Raw genomic sequence first — 21,204 nt, 5'->3', positions numbered from 1 at the left:
GGAAGAATTTCAAAACAAGGGCACCAAATACTACAGAATTATAAAATACTAGAACATGAATACCAACAAGTACGTATTGGATTTGGAGACCTGGAGGTCACTGATGACCCTTAGCGGAAGTCATTTCCATAGAGAAGTGAGGGCAGAACCCAGATGGCAGTGGACCAAGGAGGTGGAGTTAGTTGCAAGCGCATACCAGCTTCAGAAGCTGGTTGGTGACATGAAGATGGCGAAGAGGGACAACTCACGCATCCAGGAAAAAGCTGTGTCAGCAGGTAGAGAGTAAGGAGTTGAAGGAATAAGAGGGAGGGCCTCAGAGCACAGATCCCCTGAGGGTGTGGGGTGCGGGGAGGGCATCAGATGAAGCCTGGTCTACAACATGAGGAACCTCACCTCTGCTCAGTCCGTATTGGTATCAGAAGTTTTTTTGCTCGTTTTAAGTAGGGACCTAATAATCATGGAAATTTTTTTCTACATTTGTTGAATTCTAGTCAGATTTGAAGTTCAGCAATTAAAACATGTCTTTGATTCTTAATATGAATGTAAAAAATCCCCATCAGTTCAGTGGCCCTCCTGGACAGAGCCATGAAGAGTGGTTTCATGAAAAGCGTAGGAGTTGCTTTCAGTGGTGCTGAGTTCAGGCTAGGGAGCTATTCCAATCAATCTCTCTCTCCCCCCCCCCCTTTTTTTTTTATAGTTGCATTTTTTGGCTTCTAGAGGGAATTCATTCTCATTAAAGAAACTTTGAAAAGTACAGAGTAATGTAAAGAAAATACAGATAACCAGATAACCTGTAATCTTTTACTGTTATTCTTTGGGTATTTTTCCTTCCAGTATTTTTTTCTTCTTTTACACATTTCATATTGTTGAATTTAATTGTACATAAAATAGTTTCCCTTTAAAATTATATTTTCCCCTTAAAACTATGTGATGACTTTTTCCATGTAATTAAAAGTAATATAGGAATAGCATTTTAAAGGTTGCATAATATTTCATTTAATGCAGTATACTCAACCCATTCCCGTGTTGTTGAAACACTAAGTCTCTCTGTGGAAAATGGTATGGGAGTTCCTCAAAAAATGAAACAAGGAATAAACATATTATTCAGCAATTCTACTGCGGAAATACCCAAAAGAACTGAAAGCAGGAACATGAACAGATATTTGTACACCAATGTTTATTGTGCATTATTCACAGTAGCCAAAAGGTAGAAGTGCTCCAAGTGTCTATTGATGAGTGAAAGGAGAAACAAAACATGGTAGATACTTATAATGGAATATTTTTCATCCCTAGAAAGGGAGGAAATCCTAACCCATGTTACAAACGTGGGTGAACCTTAAGGACATACTGAATGAAATAAACCAGTCATAAAAGGGCAAACATTGTGACTCCACTTATTTAAGTTATCCAGAGTAGTTAAATTCACAGAGGCAGAAAGATTGGCATTTACCAGAAGCTGCAGGAAGGAGATGATGGAAGATTAGTATTTAATGGGTATAGAGTTTCACTTTTACAAGATGAAAAGAGTTACAGGGATGGATGGTGGTGGTGGTTGCACAGCAGTGGGAATGTACTTAATGCTACTGAACTGTATACTTAAAAATGGTTATGATGGTAAATTGGATGTATATTTTATGACAATGAGTAAAAAACACCAAGGACCCTGACAAATGGATACAGCTGACTAACCACCACCATAATCAAGACAAGAATAATTTTTTCACTCTCAAAGTTCCCTGAGGATCCTTTCTAGCCAGTCTCCTCTCCCAGTCCCCAGGCTTTTGTAAATTGCTATTCTGTTCTTATAGTCTTGCGTTTTGCAAAATGTCACATACATGGAATCAGATAGGATGTAGCCTTTTGATTCAGGCTTCTTGCATGTAGCATAATACCTTTGAGAGCCACCTATGTTGTTGCGTGGATCAGCAGTTTTTCTTTTTGTTGCCTAGCAGTTGGATGGGTATATCACAATTTGTTTATTCACATTTGAGAGATACTCAGATTGTTCTGGGTTTGGGGCAATAATGAATCTACCTGTGATAAATCACTATTCATGGTTAGGTCATATAGCAAGCATATGTTTAATTCTAAGCATCTGTTGCAAAACTGTCTTCTAAAATGGTTGTACTGTTTTGTATTCCCCCTAGCAATACAGGAACGTTCCAGCTGCTCCATTCTTACCAGTATATGGTATTGTCAGGCTTTTTATTGCTTGGTTTCATTTCTGTTTTAGCTTTCTGGTAGGTGTGTAGTAATAACTATTATGATTTTAATATGTATTACCATAGTGATTAATAATGGTGCTGCTTATTTGTCACCCACATCTCTTTTTGATGAAATGTCTATTCACTTCTTTTCTTCATGTTAATTGGATTGTTTGTTTTTTTTTAATTCAATTATAGGTAATTAAAATTTTTTTACTATCATAAAAATTCTTCACTGAACAGCATTGTATGTAAAACTTTGCTCTCATTTTGGAGTATGGACTTAAACTAATTTCCTAAACCTACTAGATCAAAGAGAATGAACATCTTATGTGACCTTCTATACAAATGTCCAATAGCTTTGCAAAGTGCCAATATGCTTTCTTTCTAGTGGTGACAACTTGACAGCGGGACAGGCTATTGTGTTGTTTTAATTTGAATTTCTTTGACTATAATGCTATGGAAATTTTTCATATAATCCTTAAATATTCTATGTTTCTTCTTTTATGAATTGTTTATAGCTTGCCTTTTTTTGATGCTAGATTGGCACAGAAATTTGCCATGGTGATATCTATACAGGGTAGTTACAGAGTATATGAAGATCAGTGCCAGGATCAGTGGTTTAGAGTATTTTCATTTTTTCATAAAATATTAACCTGGTCTCAGCCTGGTTTCTTTCATGCTCCAAGGCCATGGGCTAATTTGCATAACTGGCAAGGTAAAAATAACTTCAGAGCTGAAAAGAAAGATCATTTCCATTGAGTTAAACTTGGACCCGGGGTGCCAGCAATTCGACAGGGGGCAGCAGTCCCTTGGTCTAGACTCCATTATTAATAAACATACTCCATTGTTCCTTATAAATAGAAAAAAAAAGGTGCTCTTTTAAATTCCTTTCTGAGAAAATGGCCATGCCTCTTAGCTCTTTTGCTGGGAGAGTAACCTCTTGATTCTTCCAACAATTCAGCATTTTATTTATTCACAATGAAAGTACAATTAAAACCACTTACTTTCTGCTTACATATCTCTATCAAATAGTTTTGGGTAACAATTAAAGAGTTCCTGTATATAGGCAAAATTCCATTTAATTATTAGAATCACTTGTAAATAGGTAATATGGGATGTGATATGACTCAGAAGTACGAGAATGAATTTTGGTTTAATGAGTCTAAAAAGTAAAAAGCACTTTGTTTTCTCTGACAAATAGCTCTAGTTTATTTGGGGGCTCTATAGACAGTTGATATTTTATAACAACTTTATGGCTGCCTCTTCATCATGCACTGTAATTGTAGGTTTGTCTGCTATGCAAGTATGGGAAATTATCTGGGTATTTTTTTAAATACTTGTCATCCTAGAAGACAGATGGCATATGCCTGTCACACAAATCAATCTCTTAGGCATTGTAGGCAGAACTAGGAAGGTAGAACAATGGACAAATATGTTTTCTCTAAAATTTATAGATCCATGATTTTTCTGAAAGAGTCAATGATTTGAAAGGGTTTTATAAACTCAGATTCTTTCAGCTAGATATTCCTCAGACATCCAAAAAAAAAAAAAAAAAGAAAAGAAAAAAAAAGAAAAGGAAAAAAAATTGTCTCCTAACCCAATACACTATTAAAGGTAGAGTTTTATTACTTAGGTTTTTCTTTTCCTCCTACTTTGAAGTATCCCTTTAGTCAGCCAACCACCTAGTGTTAACCTGCACTCAACCACATCTGATGTCTTGACAAGAGGACTCTGGCTTTCCCCAGCATCATGAATGTGTATAATTTTTCAGTCTTCCCAAAGAGGGAGCAGTGTTTTAGTATCTTAGGAATTAAGCCACTTGCTAAAATGACATTAAGAAAAAAGCTTGCACATTCTCTGATTGGTATATTAGCTTCATGACAGAGGCATGCTTCTGCGTTTTTCCTTGTTTTTCGTGTATCTTACTTAGTCTTGTCTGGTCAGGCCAGTTATATCAACTTTCACTTTAGTTTCTTATCCAGGTGGTATTTATCTGGACAGAATAAGTGAGTGGGTTATTGTGTATGATGGAAACCAAGGGTTTTCAAGGAAGATGTGTCTCATGGAACCACTAAGTTGCAGAAATATCAGGAGGTAGCTGGGCCTCAGGAACTGTAGGATCAGGGTGCTAGCTCCAGAGGAATTCCTACTTTTTTTCATATCTCTTATCTCCAGGGTCATCTTTATTCTTCTCTCTCACTGCAGCCAGCTTTGTTCTGTGAGAACAATGACAACTCCTGAAGCCTTCCATTTTAGGGCTTTAGCTGCTTCAGGAGAGATTACCCGAACTCTGGTCCTAAATCCAAACATTCCCAGGGAGCAATGTAACTGGTCAGCAGTGGCATGTACGAGCATTGCAGTTTCTGAAAAGAACTGTAGGGGTAGAGTGTCGCTGTTAGAGGTAAAGGAGGTCCTGGAAGTTCAAACAGTAGGTGGCCACTGCGTGTGGGCAGTATAGGATTATACAACTGGTCTCTGTAATGTGATACTGGAGGTCACTAGTGCAGCCTTCTAAGGAGGCCAGCATTAGGGGCTTGGTCCCTACATGGATAATTAGCTGCATTCTGTTGCTCAGCTGGCTTCTGCTCTATCCCAGGCTAGCCATCTCACAAGTGCTTGTCTCTGGACCTAAGGGAGACCTGGTGAGAGAAAGTGTGTGGGAGGTAGATCAACAGAAATCCCTCACCACTACTAGAAAAACAACTGAAAGAACATGTATTTATGTTAGCGAGCTCTTATAATGTGGGATTTCCCTCTACAGCAATTCTCTGTCTTTGCCAGCTCTCTGAAGTACAGTTTTGGTAACATTCATATGATCCTGCAATCACAGGACACCTAAGGCTCTGCAGAGAGGCAGCTCTGTAGTTGTCCTAGAGAAGACATTTGTTGAATGTATCTACCTTTGGGATATGTTTCTAGCTATTAGCCATTATCTTTTGTAGCTACTGAAAGCAGTCCAAATTTGGAATCTAAATTTCTGGGTTTGGGTCTCAGTTTGACCATTTACTATCTCCGTGATCTTGGGCTAGCCAGTTTCTCTCTCTCTGCCTTAATTCTCAAACTGACAAAATCAAGAATAATGGTATCTTTATGGGACAGGGTTACATTAACTGTGAAACAGCAAGGCATTTAAAAATTATCATCATCATCATCATCATCACCATCACCATCATTACCTGGACTTGAATGACACTTACGGAGTTTCAACCCATTGCTTGGCATTTCTCCTTGCTGTGTCTGAATGAATACATCAAGGATTTTTTTTAAAGGAAAAAACCCAGGACCATTGGTAGGAACCTGACGTTTGCATCCATTACACTAAGGTTAAGTAAATAAAACCCTCCTTTTTATTGTGTTCTTTACTTTGCATGATTTGGGGAAAATTTGGGTTCAAGCTTCCTTTGTAGACACACTGGGATTAAGCTTCATGTAGCCACTAGGAGATGTTTAAAGAAGAAAGCAGAGGGCATTTTTATCAATGACAGCATCAGTTCATTTTCATCCAAATTATGACTTGTGTGTGGCTGGGGGTCACCCTGGGAGCATCTTCATGTCTGCCTGAGAGAGGCTATGTGTGCTTCTTCAAGAGTGGATGAAGACTAGTTGTGAAACACACACATTACCTTTATTTATTTATTTTTTTAAATTTATTTTTTATTGGTGTTCAATTTACTAACATACAGAATAACCCCCAGTGCCCGTCACCCATTCACTCCCACCCCCCGCCCTCCTCCCCTTCTACCACCCCTAGTTCGTTTCCCAGAGTTAGCAGTCTTTACGTTCTGTCTCCCTTTCTGATATTTCCCACACATTTCTTCTCCCTTCCCTTATATTCCCTTTCACTATTATTTATATTCCCCAAATGAATGAGAACATATAATGTTTGTCCTTCTCCGACTGACTTACTTCACTCAACATAATACCCTCCAGCACACATTACCTTTAATCAAGCTACTCCTCAGTTGGAAGGAATCACACTATCTGAGAGGTTCCCCATCAGTAGTGGTTCCCAACCAGGGCTGTCCCTGCAGAGGACACGTGACAATGTCTAGTCATTTTTGGTTGTCACAACCTGGTGGCGGTTTGCGGGGAGGAGGTTGGAGAAGGAACTGCTACTGGCACATAGTGGGCAGAGGTGGGGGAATGCCATTGAAGATACTACAATACACAGAATAGCTCCCTACAGCAAATAATTATCTGGTCTCAAATGTCAATACAAACTCCTCTCCTTGGCATGACATTGTTTGATTGTTGAACTTTCTTTTGGTGGGCAAGGAAAGAGGATTTTTAGGCCATGCTTTTTCTGCTCATCAAAAAGAATATTTTGGGACCACTTCATAGCTGCAAAGATTCATATGAAATTTAATTAGGAGCCCCATTTTAAATTCCAGAAAGGGTAGCCTTACCTTTGTTAAATACAGAACCACTTGTCTCTTCTGGAAATGGCACAAACCTTGTCTTTTAGAAAGGAACAATGTGACCCTACTGTCTTCATCCTCTTAAGAAATATTATAACTTCTTACTTGGAAGAAAGCCTTGGTCATAAATTATCTTGGATCCAAGCCTAAATAAATAACAGTCCACCAACTAACCAACCAACCAAACCCTAGAAATAGCTGCCCCATGATAGTTTTGAAGGTAGTGGTTTCTCATTAAGACTGCCCATTCTGAAGGGCAGCAAGATTCTGTTCCTATTTCTGGTAACAGAGGAGGGAATAGGGTCTCCCCTAGACTGCTGTGTCTGCAGTTCTTAGAAAAACACAATAAAACTTTTCAAGGCAAACTATTTCATCATTCTTGGAAAACACCAAGAAACCACGTGGTGCTATTGAAGCAGCAGTTAGTTCATATTAGTCTATCTTGTCCTCTTTAGAATAATCTCCTTAGAATGAATATGTATATTAGCTACTCTCTACATCTGAGTTTTTCAAACTGTAGGTTGACCACATTAGTTATGACATCAACTTAATTGGTTGCAACCAGTGTGAGACAAAGGATAGCAAGGAAGAATGAAAGAGAAAATATATCACACATAGAAGGAGTATTATTTTATGAGGCACTATGCAATTTTACACACACACACACACACACACACACACACGCATACATTTATCCTGGATTGTGATATAAAATATATTTTGTACTGCAGGCTATGTTCAAAAAAAGTTTGAAAATCATTGCTTTATATATGCTTTTACTTTTGTTCTAAGAAAATGAGTGAACTGAAGCAACACAGCATATTTTCCCTTAAACTCAAAGGCCTAAGTTCCATCACCTGTTTATCCCTAAACCATTCACTATTCAGGACAATGGGTGATTTGCTGAGGATAATGTAGATTCAGTCTCTCTGGGCTGGAGAGGGACCCAGCCTTCCTAGTTGGCATGATTATAGGATACGCATTGTTAGCGGCTGGGGCTGGGGTTTGGGAAGAAGGTTAGAGACCAGTGTTTAATCAGGGAATTGCTTTGGAGCTTGGAGTCAGTGTGGGTATCCAATGTTCCATTACTGGGTGTAAGCCTGGATTTTGAGCACTACCAGGCTTGGTCCTATCTCTAAAATAAGTCTGTGAAGTTTTCTTTCTTTGATTTTTTCCCATGCTCTCCAGCCTCTCTGTTCTCTATTCTTCCCTGGATTTCAATAGGTTCTGGTCACACCAGCCCTTTGTTTGAATTTTTCAAGTATACCAGTCTCCTTTCTACCTCCGTCCCTTCTACGCCTGCCTTCTCCTGCCTCTGGGATGCTCTTCCCACGTGGTTTCCTCTGGCCTACTCATGCTTCACCTTTGAGCTCATGTGCCATTTCCATAGGGGAGGCATCCTTTCCTGACCTTCCACTTACTATAATTATGGTCTGTGTAATGTCTTTTTCACTAAGTGTCATGAGGACAGCCACCATCTCATCCTATTCTCCTTTGTCATGCCAGTGTCTACTGCAGAGCATATGTTCAGTAGTTATCAGCTCATTGTAGATGGGTTCTGGGTTCTGGGTTCTTAGATTGAGCTAAGCCTGAATGGGATAGAGGACCCTAGCATAGGGTCTGGAGGAGTAGGGAGCAGCTTACAGAGACTGGGCACCGGGTCAGACCTGACACCACTTTTCCCTCTCCCAGCCTCATCCTCATCCTCATCCAAGCTCTCAAATACATTCTCAGATATATTTTGGCAAGTTAAATTTTTTTTGGGGGGGGGCAAGGGAGTTTGTCTCTATAGCACAATTTAATACACAGGGACTTTTTGTTTTGTTTTGTTTTTGATAAAATGAAGTAAAATCTTTAGGAATTGATTCCTAAATCAAATTAGACTTTTAGTAATTTACTTAAAAGAAATGGAGAGCCAAACATTAGATATAATTTAGTAGACTTTTGATAGATCATCATTATTTTCATATGTGGTTAAATCTCCTTCAGTTTGGTTATCTAATTATATCAAGCCTGTGGGCTCATTCACAGCTCCATGGACAAGTCCATCCAATCTGCCTCAGTTGGGGATGTATTAACACCCATTTATCACCGAGTCAAGGATATTTCTTGGGCAATACTGTTGCATATTGTTAGAGAAGGGACCATAGTAGATGGAAATGTGGCACTTTCTGCCATCAAGGAGCTGGCTTTGAACTGAGTTATGAAGATCCAGCTAATTATCATTAACGCTAAGACCTTAGTTCTAAGACATAAGAAGGGTGTGCAATCAGGTGTTAAATGTTGTGCAGCTTTCAAGACATTCAGAGAAAGGGGAGATTGTGTGAGCTGGAGTGGTGTAGCACTTTCTGGACAGGTTTTGGCTCAGTCTTAGAGCCAGGAGGAACTTGAGAAGTTCCTTTATCTGATCCGTTTATTTTAGAGACTAAAACAAACAAAACCCCAGATATATTCTTTCTCATCTTCCTCCATGACACCTATTTACTAAGTATTTTCTAGGAGTCTAGCTTAGTAGACATAGTTTTTTTAGCTCTTCCATGTCCCAGATTCCCCAATGGTCTCCAATCTCCCTTTTGGGAGACTCCGTTAGTGTGTGTGTTCTCGGTGGGAGTCTTGCCCACTTTGGAAGTGCTAGAGGACTGTCCCAGTGCAGCCAGATGGCATGTAAAGGGACATGTGACTTAAGCTCCAACACATGCTTTTTCCTCCATGACTCTTAAGCTATCAACACTATGATATTAGTAGAGTTGGCAATGATATGTCTCGTGATACCCGCAGTGGCCTAAGAATCAGATTCCTGGAATTGCTGACCTTTGCCAAGCATATTAGTTTCCTATTCCTGTGGCAACAAATTGTGACAAACTTGGTAGCTTTAAAGAAAATTTAGGGCAGCCTGGGTGGCTCAGCGGTTTAGCGCCACCTTCAGCCCAGGACCTGATCCTGGACACTCGGGATCGAGTCCCACGTTGGGCTCCGAGCATGGAGCCTGCCTCTCCCTCTGCCTGTGTCTCTGCCTCTCTCTCTCTCTCTCCCTCTCTCTCTCTCTCTCTCTGTGTCTCATGAATAAATAAACAAATAAAAAAATCTTTAAAAAATAAAGAAAATTTATTCTCTTACAGTTCTAGAGGTCAAAACTCCAAAATTAGACTCCCTGGGCTGTATCAGTTATCAGGAGGGCTGTGCTCTCTCACTTGAGGCTTTAGCATGGGGAAGGCATTTCTTTGCCTTTCCCAGCTTCTAGAGCTGTATTCCTTGCATCCTTCCTCCATCTTCAAAGCCAGCAGCATCGCCTCTTGCTTCAGTCATCACATTGCCTTCTTTCTAGCCAAATCTTCCTGTGCCTCCTTCTTATAAGGCACTTGTGATTGCATTCAGGGCCCACGCAGATAATCCAGAAAAATCTCCCCATTTCAAAATCCTTAATCACATCTGCAAAGTCAGTTTTGCCATATCAGGTAATGTTCACAGGTTCTAAGGATTAGGATCTGGATATCTTTAAATCTGTTATTCAGCCTACCACACCAAGATTTCTACTTCCCTGGTTTTTTCCAGCCTGCTCTTCCAATATCCCTTTAATTCTATGAGCTCTTGATATCTTTTAAAGTCAGCACTATGTGAAGAAGTTTATAAGCATCTTATCTTTTTAAATTCTTACATCAACCCTCTTAGGAGGATATTGTCCCCATTTTACAGATAAGAACACTATAGCTCAGGAAGGCAATTGTTTAAGGCCAGACAGCTAGTGTAAGTGAGGGAACTGGCATTTGAAATCAGCCAGTATGACAGGAGAGTATGTGCTTTACCACTTCCTCATAATCCTAGTTCAAGTCTCTTTTGACTGTAGATCTTTTCCAAGGAGGAGGTAGGATGCCATCTGGCTCTGAAGTCTGGATCATATTATTTAGGCAGAGAAAGAAGGCAAGGGGGTGGGCACTCCAGGCAAGAAGGAGGCTGGAGAATAAGAGGTGAATCCAAGAGATGTGTTAGAGGAAGGATATGTTAGACTTTGGTGCCTCCTTGGAGGTGAAATAGTAGGAGAGAAGAAGGAACCAACCACCTTTAAAACACTTCTAAGTGGACACAGCAACTCATTTTGGTGGATTATCCCTGGAAATGATATCCTGGCTCAAATTTGTATAGGGAATCCAACTTGAATTAGATCCCTCCATGTCTCCTCTTGGTCTCCTATAATATGGGCTGGTAAAGCACCTAACACCCTTTGCTCCTGTTAATCAGCCTTTTTGCACAGATGCTAATGAATAACTTGCCTTTCGGATGTATACGGGCAGAAGCAAAGAGGTAATTTTTGGAGCTCAGAGTAGAACTCCTGGGCCTAAGCGTAGGAGGCCCCCGGTTTGTGTCTCTTCTTCAAAAGAGAACTTACACATTTGTTTAGAGCTAGGGCAACAACTGGGAGGGAAGCTATTTACCTGGTCATCCCTTGAATAGAGTTGCCAGATTTAGCAAATAAAAATAAAGGATGCCCAGTTAAATTTGAATTGCAGATAAGCAACAGATAATTTTTTGGTGTAATATTTGTATAATGCTTCAGGGAATTTTTAGCCATAGAAGTGTGAAAAGAGACTGTTAGACTTGGATTGATGAGGAGGCTATGAATGAACCCCAAGGTCAAAAGGAATTCTTTGGGTGGGAGAATTCTTGGGGTGATTGACTTGGGGAAAGACCATTTGATTGTGAATGCTCAGACCATGCCTTCCATCTCCTGCCACTGAAGTGATGGTCACCACACCCTCAGGATCATATCAGGCTCTAGGTTCCTCTTACCTGCTCAGAGCTAAGAGCAGAAGCATTAGAGGTAGGGCTGAACCATGACATCCATTAGGAAACAGTTTTTGTACATTTATAGTCCACTGAACCCTGCGTCTGTGCTGGTGGTGGTCACAGGTACCCTCTGCTTTGGGAGTAAGGTAGGAATTAAGTGCCCCTCTGTGTACAGAGCTCCCTACCCAGGCCCTGTGCTCATGGGGACAAAAGAACTGGAAAAAAGCCCCCGTTTCTGAAGAATATACATGAATGCGGCATGGAATGGGGCAGAGCTTAGCTTTGTATTAACTCAGAGTTGGAGTTGTGCATGGTGGCCACACTCTGATTCCATGGCACGTGTGTGTGTGTGTGTGTGCACGCGCGCATGTGTGTGTATAGATAGTATTACAGCAGCCATCACCTCAAGTGCAAGGAGCCTCCGACCTTCTGGTCTGGAGAGCCTTAGTGATTTGTGGTTTGGGGATAAAGCGAACCAAGCTCACTGGCTTGTTGGGAGGCTGAACACTGTGACCTTGGTATTTTTAGCAATACGCTGGACTAAGAACAGTGGAGCTGCGCAGTACTGACAAAGACATTGCAGGGCTCGATGGCAGAGTGGGGGAAAGGCTTGACTTCGATACCAGAAGAGGAGAGACTTTAATGCCTGGTCTTGCCATGTATCAGCAGTTTAATTTTTTCTAAGTCCCGATTTCCTCTCCTAGGAGATGGAAACAGTAGTTATATCAGGATGCGCTTGGGGATTTAATGAAATAACTTCTGTGAAAATGCTAGCAGATAGTAAGCCCTGTTCGTGATCCTGCAGTGTTTCCCATTCTCGGAGCACTTTGTAAGCATCTCTGTTATGACATTCTTCATAGTGAATCATAATTATTTCATTTCTTTGTCTGCTGCATCCGTGGGATTGAGGACCTGGGCCCTTTCCTGCTGTGTACTTGCCTTGAGCCTCCTGCACAGGGCCTGTTACATGGGAGGCTCAGAGTGTTGCTGAGCTATACAGGCTTCAGCACTGAGACTTTGCTAAAGGACAAGGCTTTGCATTTTGTCTTCCTTTTCCCCTCCCTCTCCCTAACTCTCCTACTGAATACTGGGCAGACCCTGTCCTATGAGATCTGCTTGAGAGCAGAAGCCCTACACTATTTTGGAAGAGCCACCTTAGACTCTAAAATGTCTGAGGGCAGATTCCTAGTACGTTCCTGTGAGCTCAAACAGGCATGTGTTTGAGTAGCATCCTGGCTGTGCCACCTGCCCTTTTCATTGGTAAATTCTAGGGTTCCTGTGATCTTTCTGTCCGTTTGGTTTCTGCTTCAACACATTTACTATGTTCATCAGTGCAATTCGATCCATCAAGCATTCACTGAACACCTTTTACTTGCCAGACCCTGGGCTAGGTGTGGGGGATGTAGAGATGCAGAAGACAGCAACTCCACAGTGCGTGTTCCGGATCCTGTGGGAAAGACATATGAGAAACCAGAGAAAAACAGAGAATTCTTCTAAGTTGTGGTCAGGGCAGTGATGGCAATGGGCGCAGAGTTTTATGCGGGGTACACAGCAGGGTTCTTTCCCTCAAATATCTCTCCCTCCCCAAGAATTTCACTGCTCTTGCTTCCAGCAAGTGGATGGGGACTCCCTCAAACATGATTTGAACACTAGGGAGCAGCCAGTGGCCAATGTGCATGAGCTAAAGATCCAATTGACAGCCATTCTGCACGGGATGAAGGAACAGAAAATTCTGGGGATGGGGGAACATGGGGCCCCAAGTGACATGGTTCTGGGTGAAGTTTGGGGTGGCTTGGATAACTCAGAGGACAGGTTGGTGAAAAGAGCATGGATATGTCTTGTGGCTCACTGTGTGAGGCCCCGGCCACAAGTGCCGTATTTTGGCTTCTCTCCTTCAAATTAGCTTCACTTCTGTTCTCTTTCCCACGTGAGAATTCTTATTTCTCTCACATTTGCTTCTCTGCCAGCTCTTATTTCTTCTGATTTCTTTCCTGTTTTCATCTCCATGTTTCATTTCACCATTCGCTTCCCTATCCTCTCCTCCTCCTTCCACTCTACCATTTTTCTTTCTCTCTGCACTTATACCTTCTTGCTTTTTAATTTTGTCCTTTGGCCCTCACATCCATGTTCTGAAATATACCTCCTTCCACTCAGGGTTGGGCAGGAAATATTCCTGAAAGAAATAGTTCTTTCTTATGATATGAAAGAGTATCTCAAGTGTACCTGGGTATCCTAGGAAACAGCTCTGATTTCTGAACAGGGCATATTCTCTCCACCATGTGTGTGTAGCCAGAGGGAGAAACCACCTCCCGTGGGCACTGCGCCTCAGAAGACAGTCCAGTGCTTCTTCCTCTGTTAGCAGATTCAGCCAAACAGTGACCCCCATTTTCCTGGAGTTCTGGTTCTCCACCACTGCACTATCCTTGAGCCTTCCCTTTCTCCTCTTGCCTTTGTTTCTATGTCTGTTTTATTTTTCAGTCCTATTTTCCATGTTTCTCCCTGCTCCCTTTTCAGGTTCTCCCTGCTTATTAGAAATGACATCACTCCCCTTCCTAATTTCTCTCTTTAGTTTGGGCAGAGTGAGTCAAAAGTAGCATCAGAACACTTGCTCTTCTACATCTCTCTTTTTCAGAGACAATATAGAAAGAGGAGAGGTAGAGGAGATCTTAGAACTTGCCGAGGTCTTGAGACCCTTTATGAGAGTCAAATTTCTTTCTGGTTCTTGTTTTGAGGTTGGGTTAACATAGAATTATAGAGTCTTAAAGTTGAGAGAAATCTCTTCTGGTTATTTAGATAACCTTCAACCAGTGTTGGAACACTTTTAACTTCCTAATAGATATTCCTACAGTCTAGGCCTGAGTATGTTTAATGTTAGGAAGTGTACTACCATGTGAAGCAGTCCATTTTGTTCTTGGCCAGCACTGCGTATTTCAAAGTTATTGCTCGTGATCTAATGTTGTGGATCTGTGCAATTTGTACCTTTTGATTCTATATCTGCTTTCTAGAGATATGCCTAGACCGTCCATTCGATTTCAGGTGTTGAAGGAAATGTTTCATCCAAAATAATTAAATGACAGAAACTATTCCCGCTGTCCTTTGACTGTATGGAAAACTCAGTGTTCTGAGTGACTCATTCGCCAGTGGCTCCAGATAGCTGAAATTGTCATGGAGAGGTTTTGAGGGAGGACAAGTACTATTCCACAGAAAGAAGACTAAAATTAGACAAAATTACAAAACCAGTATTATTAATATTTGTGTTGGACGTAATATCTCATTTGCACATTATCACTTCTAGAACACTGTTAATATTCAATACTATGTCATTTCATTTTTAGAACGAGGTCATGGTACTTCGCCCATTTTGTAGATGAGGGTAGTAAGGCTGCTAGTGTGTGTAACTTGCCTCAAATCACTCAGTTCTCAAGTGCTTAAGTCAGGACACAACTCTGCTGTGTCTTTCATTAATACTAAGTGTCATTGACTATCCACAGTACCTGCAGTGTCATGGGATTATATGCAATAAATTGTCTCCTCAAAACAAGGTACTTGGTATACACAATCTAATAGGATTGTTATGGATTCTGTGTGTGTGTGTGTGTGTGTGTGTGTCTGGCTGCGGAAGTGTAAAAATAGAAGTGAAGAAACCAAATCCAAGTTAATACAGTGATTCAGGGCAATTATAAAAGTGCCGTATGAGGACCAGTGAAGCTGTTCCCTAATTATAAGCATGAGTGTGATTGATTTGTTTGGTAAAAACTCTTAAGTGCCAAGGTGGAGAAGAACGAGTTACTCCTTTGCTGCAACTGATCCAGAGAAATTCCCTGAAGGAGTAAGAAGACGGGAATCTAAGAAAATTATGAAATATAAAATCCAGGGGTCTTGGTAGATTAGAAAGTGGGAGAGGAGGTTGGTGAAGGGATAGGGAGGAGGAAGGTAGAGGACAAGATTTGGAGGCAGGAATGGGACAGATGCTAGGGGGCTTGTCTTTCACTCATGATTTGGAACTGGGATTCTGGTGTGATGATAAGTTTTCCTTCTTTGCAAAGTAAAACCCAGATGTGGCTAAATTTAATTCCAGTCAGAACCACCGATGATTCACCCAAGCTCAGGTGCGCCCACATGCAGCTGGCATCAGCTCTGTGTGCTTTCCAGGCTGAGCCTTCTTCAACCCAGCTTCTCCCATGGAACAGGGGGACAAAGCCAGGTTGTGGTAACCTTGACCTTCTGTCTCCATCTGCAGCATCCTGGCCACTGCGGGGACTCACTTCAACACACACGTGGACCTGAGGACCCTCCGGGCTGTGCGTGTCCTGAGACCCCTGAAGCTCGTGTCAGGGATTCCTAGTGAGCACTTGCCTTCCTTCTTTCTCCTCTGCTAAGCTTTACTGATAGGTCCCCACTGGATCTGAGGCTGAAGGAATTTGGGATACACAAGAAACCACGTCTCTAGTGGGAATAAAGAGCGGGGACACGGCAATCTGGCAGAACATTTTGCTTTAAAATTTAGCAACTTTTTTCCCCCAGATTTTAAAGATAGTGAAAGATCTTTGTAGAATATTTGCAAAGTAAAAAAAAAATTGTTATAAAATGCAAAGAAAAAAACATTCATTTTCCTATGTTTTTAATTCACTTTTTCCCTGTGCACTTTAATGTAATTGTGATAACTGTGTACATACTTTGGGAACCTGTCATATAAGCATTTGATGTTCCTGACATTAAAAGTTCTCCAAAAATATGATTTAAAAAGTCTGGTATAATAGCCCATCTTATTCAGGATGACTTATTTAGTTATTTAGTCATTTCTATGTTGTTGGACATTAGATATTTTCATTTTTTTCTAAATAGAAATAGTGCAGCAACATACATCCTTTTACTTAAATCTTATTCAAATCTCTGATTATTTTCTTAGGCTAGAATCCTAGAAGTACAATTTCTGGGTCAAGGTATATGGTACTTTATGAATAGTGATTGTGCTAATTATGATCCCACAACAGTGGAGGAGAAACCAGTTTTCAGATAGAGTAGTGAGGGAGGTAATTTTGTCCTTGCTCTCATAGAACTTAGAGCCTAGCAAGGCCAGGCTTGATATCCTTTAGAAAAGAAGTATGTTCTAATAAGTTTATAAGAGATAAGCAGAAAGTGACATGGATGAAACAAATAAAGGAGGAGAAATAGGAAAGATAGATGATCAGAGAATGGTGAGAAAGAACATGAGATTGATTCCAGGGGAAGTAGTGATGGCAGTCTTTGTCTTGATGTATTCTGGTTGTCTGTTTGCAAATTGTCTTCATCATTTCGGGACTGGTGTTTCTTGTCCCTCAAAGACTCATCCTTTTCCTCTTAGAAGAAGGTAAAGGATGTCTGTTGTATCAAATGGTGCTCAGGGAGGCTCCATCTGTCATTCTCTTCCTTTCCTTCCAGGCCTGCAGATCGTGTTGAAGTCTATCATGAAGGCCATGGTGCCTCTTCTGCAAATTGGTCTCCTGCTCTTCTTTGCCATCTTGATGTTTGCTATCATTGGCTTAGAGTTCTACAGTGGGAAGTTGCACCGAGCATGTTTCACGAACAATTCAGGTAGGGTCATTTTTTCTTACCTTCTCCTTCTTCCCTTCCTCTCTCCTCTGGTCATTGGAAACAAAGAAGGACACACCTTTCTTCAGGAAATAGAATTGTTTGTGGCTTCCTGGAACCATTTCCAACTCACACTAAACACCTACCCTCCAAATGTATCTGCAGGTATTCTGGAAGGATTTGACCCCCCTCACCCATGTGGTGTGCAGGGCTGCCCAGCTGGCTACGAATGCCGGGACTGGATTGGCCCCAATGATGGGATCACCCAGTTTGATAACATCCTTTTTGCTGTGCTGACTGTCTTCCAATGCATCACCATGGAAGGATGGACCACCGTGCTGTACAATGTGAGTAGAGATGGCAGGGGACTGGGGCAAGAGGAGGAATCGTACACTGAGGCTTCTGGCATTGTTTGAGCTGCTTATTCTGGGGCCATGGGGAGGGCTAAGCATAGGGGTGTGTGTGTGTGTGTGTGTGTGTGTGTGTACAGACTCAACTGGGAAAAGTAGTAGCATGTCATATCCTTCTATCTATCGTCTGGCCTCTTGTGGAGTGGAAGTACACACAGCTTCTTAATAGAGTTAGGAAATTACATCCCATTGGATGGGTGAACAAAGCCAATTAAATGAAATCAACTTAGTAGAGATAGAGTATATTTTATGGTGGGCCCCACATGGTGGTGGGGTTCAGTAAGGGGTACTGAGAGGCATAGATTTCTTGGTTGCCAGCTTCAAAGAGCTTACCATTGGGTTGGAAGATACTACAGTAATTCTCAACCTTGGTGCAGATTAGAATCAGCTAGTAGCTTTAAAAATTTACACCTCCTGGGCTCCACTCCAGACAAATTTAGTAGGACTGGCTAGGGGTAAAGGCCTGCCAGTGATTTTTTTAAAAGCTTCCTGGCTGATTCTAATATGCAGCTACTGTCAAGAACCACTGCATTCCATGCATATAAGAAACATGCTTAATTATAGGACTCATGATGGATGCTTGTTAAAAATTTGGGTTCACAGGCCCTTTCTGAGCAGGTTTTGAATTTGTGTAGCTTCAGATAGTTAGTGGGCTATACTTTTTGCAAGTGCTTCTGGTGATCTGTATGATCAGGCATGTTTGGAAGGTTCTGAGTTGGTACACAAGATAGGGCTGTCTGACTGTCAGGGGATGTTAAGGGATTGCTGCATGGGGACACAAGTTGGACAGGGTGACCCTGGAAGTATCTTCTGCCTCCCAGAGTCTGATTTTAGCAAGTTATGAAAGGCATGAGTAGAGCCCAAGTTCTAAAATGGCAAGGGTCTGGGAGGTATGTGCTTTGATGCAAAGGGACCCTAAGTGGGCAAAACGGTTTGGACAAATTGCCTTTATATAGGGGCTAAGAATGGTCTGTGTTCTCAGATGCATCTAGCCAGCCCACCCTAAAGTAGATACTTTGGAATGATTGTGCCTCTTATCTGTACTCTCACAGGCTGCCTTCACCCTAAAGTGCCCTGTGTTTCCTTTAAACCTGGTTCTATCTGTAGCAAACTTAATGGATGCGGCACAGGGTAGCTTACACAAAGCACTCTTTAGAAGGAACTCTGTATATAAGCTGCACTGGAGGAAAGAAAGTTGAGGAGAAACTCAACCAGATAGTAATGCCCGAAGAGCCAGGATTTGTATAAGGCCTGCACAAGAGCTGTTTAGTAAATGCCCATTACTAACCTGGATCCATTTCCATATGAGTGAGCAAGTCAGCTTTGTGGAAAGAACCACAGGCTATTATGCTGAAGCTCTAAAGGGCAGTGAGGAAGTCCCAAGGACCAACTTGTGCACAGTAAGCCCAAGGCTTACTTGTGACCTGGAAACACCTTGAGGACGTTGTGAGATTCTCACCAGTTGTGGGGGGTAGCAGGAGGGAGGGAAGGGAGGCAAGACTGATGAGTGTAGTTGTTCCTTATTTGAGATGTCTTGAAGCCATGTCACTCAGATTAGCCAGGCATCTCTGGAAATTACAGCACTGGCCCCAAAACGGCTGGTGTCATTCATGGGGCTTTGAGAGTGATGTATTTCAATTAAATGTGTAGACTCACCTAAGTGATGTGATAAACGCATTTGAAAGCCTGAAAGGAGAGGTGTTGCGTTTGAACATACAGGCGTGATCTGTTGGTCCTCCTGAGCCAGGGCTCAGATGGTGCTGAGACAAGTAGGAACACAGCTGAAAAATCACCCAGCATGTGCATTAGTTCCTTTGTTCATTCATTCATTCATTCATTCACTCAACAAAGATTAAGTGAGCATCTAGTATATGCCAAGCACTTTGCGAGGAACTAGGGCAATGTGAAGGGGGAAAAAGGTGCCATGATTCTTGCTTTCATGGTGCTCTTTTTAAATTCCCATTTCTCTCCAGTTATCTATTTAACGTAGGTATAGAGGTCACACAGACAGTGATCTTGCCCTCTTCTTGCCTCTAGTTTTGCTCCAACGAGGAAGCAGGGAGGAGAAGAGGTCAAGCTGCTGATCCTCTGAAACCTTTCATTGCATGGGCTCCCAGGGCCACAGACTCAAACTTCCTCTGGCTTCCAGCCTGATTGCTCTCAAACTTCAGTTAACTTCAGTTTACTGCTATCCTTGTGGCTGAATCCAGGGTTGAGGGAATTAGTTGAGCTGTAAGGCTGGTTTCTAAAACATAGCTGGCAGCTCATGAATGAACTTACGTCTACTTTGAGATGATGTCACTTACCAAAACATTGGATCTAGGGGCAGGGAGCCAGGAATCCACAGGTAGAGGTAATAGTTATAGGTGGATAATTACACCTTGATTTGGGAGAAGTTGGATGAAAAAGACACTCATTTTTCAGCCAGTGGAACAAGGATAAAGTCTGGCTCCCTAGGAAGAAAGAGCCAGCAAAGGCTAGGCTTCATTTGAGCGGGGAACTGGGGCATGAAGCATGACCCATGTTACAGAAGCTGGTTGCACATCCTGGAGTTAGGGTTGTCTGCTATTGAAAGAGCAGGTTCAGAGTAGCCGATTCCTCATACTGCTGGGGGTAGGGCTTGCAATATATGGTGGAGTTACATCATATATATATATACACACACACTTTACCCAAATCCAACCATAAAGCTTGGAAAGGAAGAGAGGGTCAGGGAGAAAGGACAATAATTTAAATTGTACAGGCTAATTCATTTATCGTTCCTTTCAATATTCCTTTCAATGAACATTGAAATGAGAGATGCCTAAGAAAGAGGATGGCTGAAAAATGGGATTCTGATAGCCAATTCAACAATTCCTGAGCATTTTTTCTTCCCTTTCTTTTAACTCAAGACTTGATAATGACAAAATTTTACATATGTATTAGAACTGATTGCACATCATGGTATTAACCATGAACAACTAGTAAAACTCAGTATTATCAATACGGATATGCATATATGTATGTTTCTGCATATAGAGAATCTCTCACTTTGCCATTGTCACCACCATCACCAATAAGATGCAAATATAACTGTTGGTTTCTCTTCCTACCACTCATTCAGGGAAGGCTCAATTCACCCAGCTGCTGTATGTCCTCACACAGGCCACCAGGGAAAGGGGAGCTCCCATTTTCCAGGCCAGCACCTCTTCTGTTCAGTGGTGGCAACAAATATATACGATATACTGGTGCAGCTGTGCTCAAACCAGTAGGAGAACCTTCAGGTTTACACCGCAGAAACTCTCTCAAGCATGCAGACTTAGTTTTAACCTTTTCATGTTCAATTTAAACTCTTCCCTCCTGTTTGCATCCCTTTTCTGCTATCCAGACTCTCCATGAATGCCTCCTGGGATTTTGCTCCACTCTGGGTTACTTTTAACTTCATTTGCATGTGGCTTTCCACATTAGAATACATTCTTGTAAGGGGCAGGGAGGGTTCTCCTGGTGGGGGCAACCAGCAGTCATGCTTATTCCATTTATTCTCAACCCAAATTCCAATTCTGCTTGGTCAAACTCCAACTGTATTCTTGGCTTCCCTCCCTCTTGTGGTAGAAAGAATGCAAAGCAGTCTACAGTTCTGCTGGCTGCTGCTTCCTGTTTTGACTGTCTCTCTGAAGGTCTCCTCAACTTGCAAATCTTCCCCTATTCTTGCTCGTTTAATTCGTGTTATTTCTCCTAACCTGGATAGATGTTCCTTCTTCAGTACAAATACGTTTTGCCTGTGATCAGTGTGGTTCACTCTATAAATGTTACTGTGGCTCTCATGTTAACTTCCAG

The 21,204-nt window shown here is 41.6% G+C and overlaps 1 protein-coding gene across 11 annotated transcripts in view; it reads left to right on the top strand.

Annotated features, from left to right (window-relative positions):
- Positions 1-21,204, top strand: part of CACNA1E (calcium voltage-gated channel subunit alpha1 E) — a 387,895-nt gene that overhangs the window by 145,707 nt on the left and 220,984 nt on the right. For all 11 annotated transcript variants that reach the window (XM_072831014.1, XM_072831009.1, XM_072831018.1 and 8 more), the window contains exons 5-7: positions 15,648-15,751; positions 16,829-16,981; positions 17,144-17,325. In XM_072831014.1, the coding sequence (XP_072687115.1) occupies positions 15,648-15,751; positions 16,829-16,981; positions 17,144-17,325 (439 nt within the window). The remainder of the gene's footprint in view (positions 1-15,647; positions 15,752-16,828; positions 16,982-17,143; positions 17,326-21,204) is intronic.

This window comes from Canis lupus, chromosome 6 (assembly GCF_048164855.1).
Source record: "Canis lupus baileyi chromosome 6, mCanLup2.hap1, whole genome shotgun sequence".
NCBI classification, from domain to species: Eukaryota; Metazoa; Chordata; class Mammalia; order Carnivora; family Canidae; genus Canis; species Canis lupus.
The sequence above is the reverse complement of the archived record's forward strand: the minus strand, read 5'-3'. Positions and strand labels throughout refer to the sequence as shown.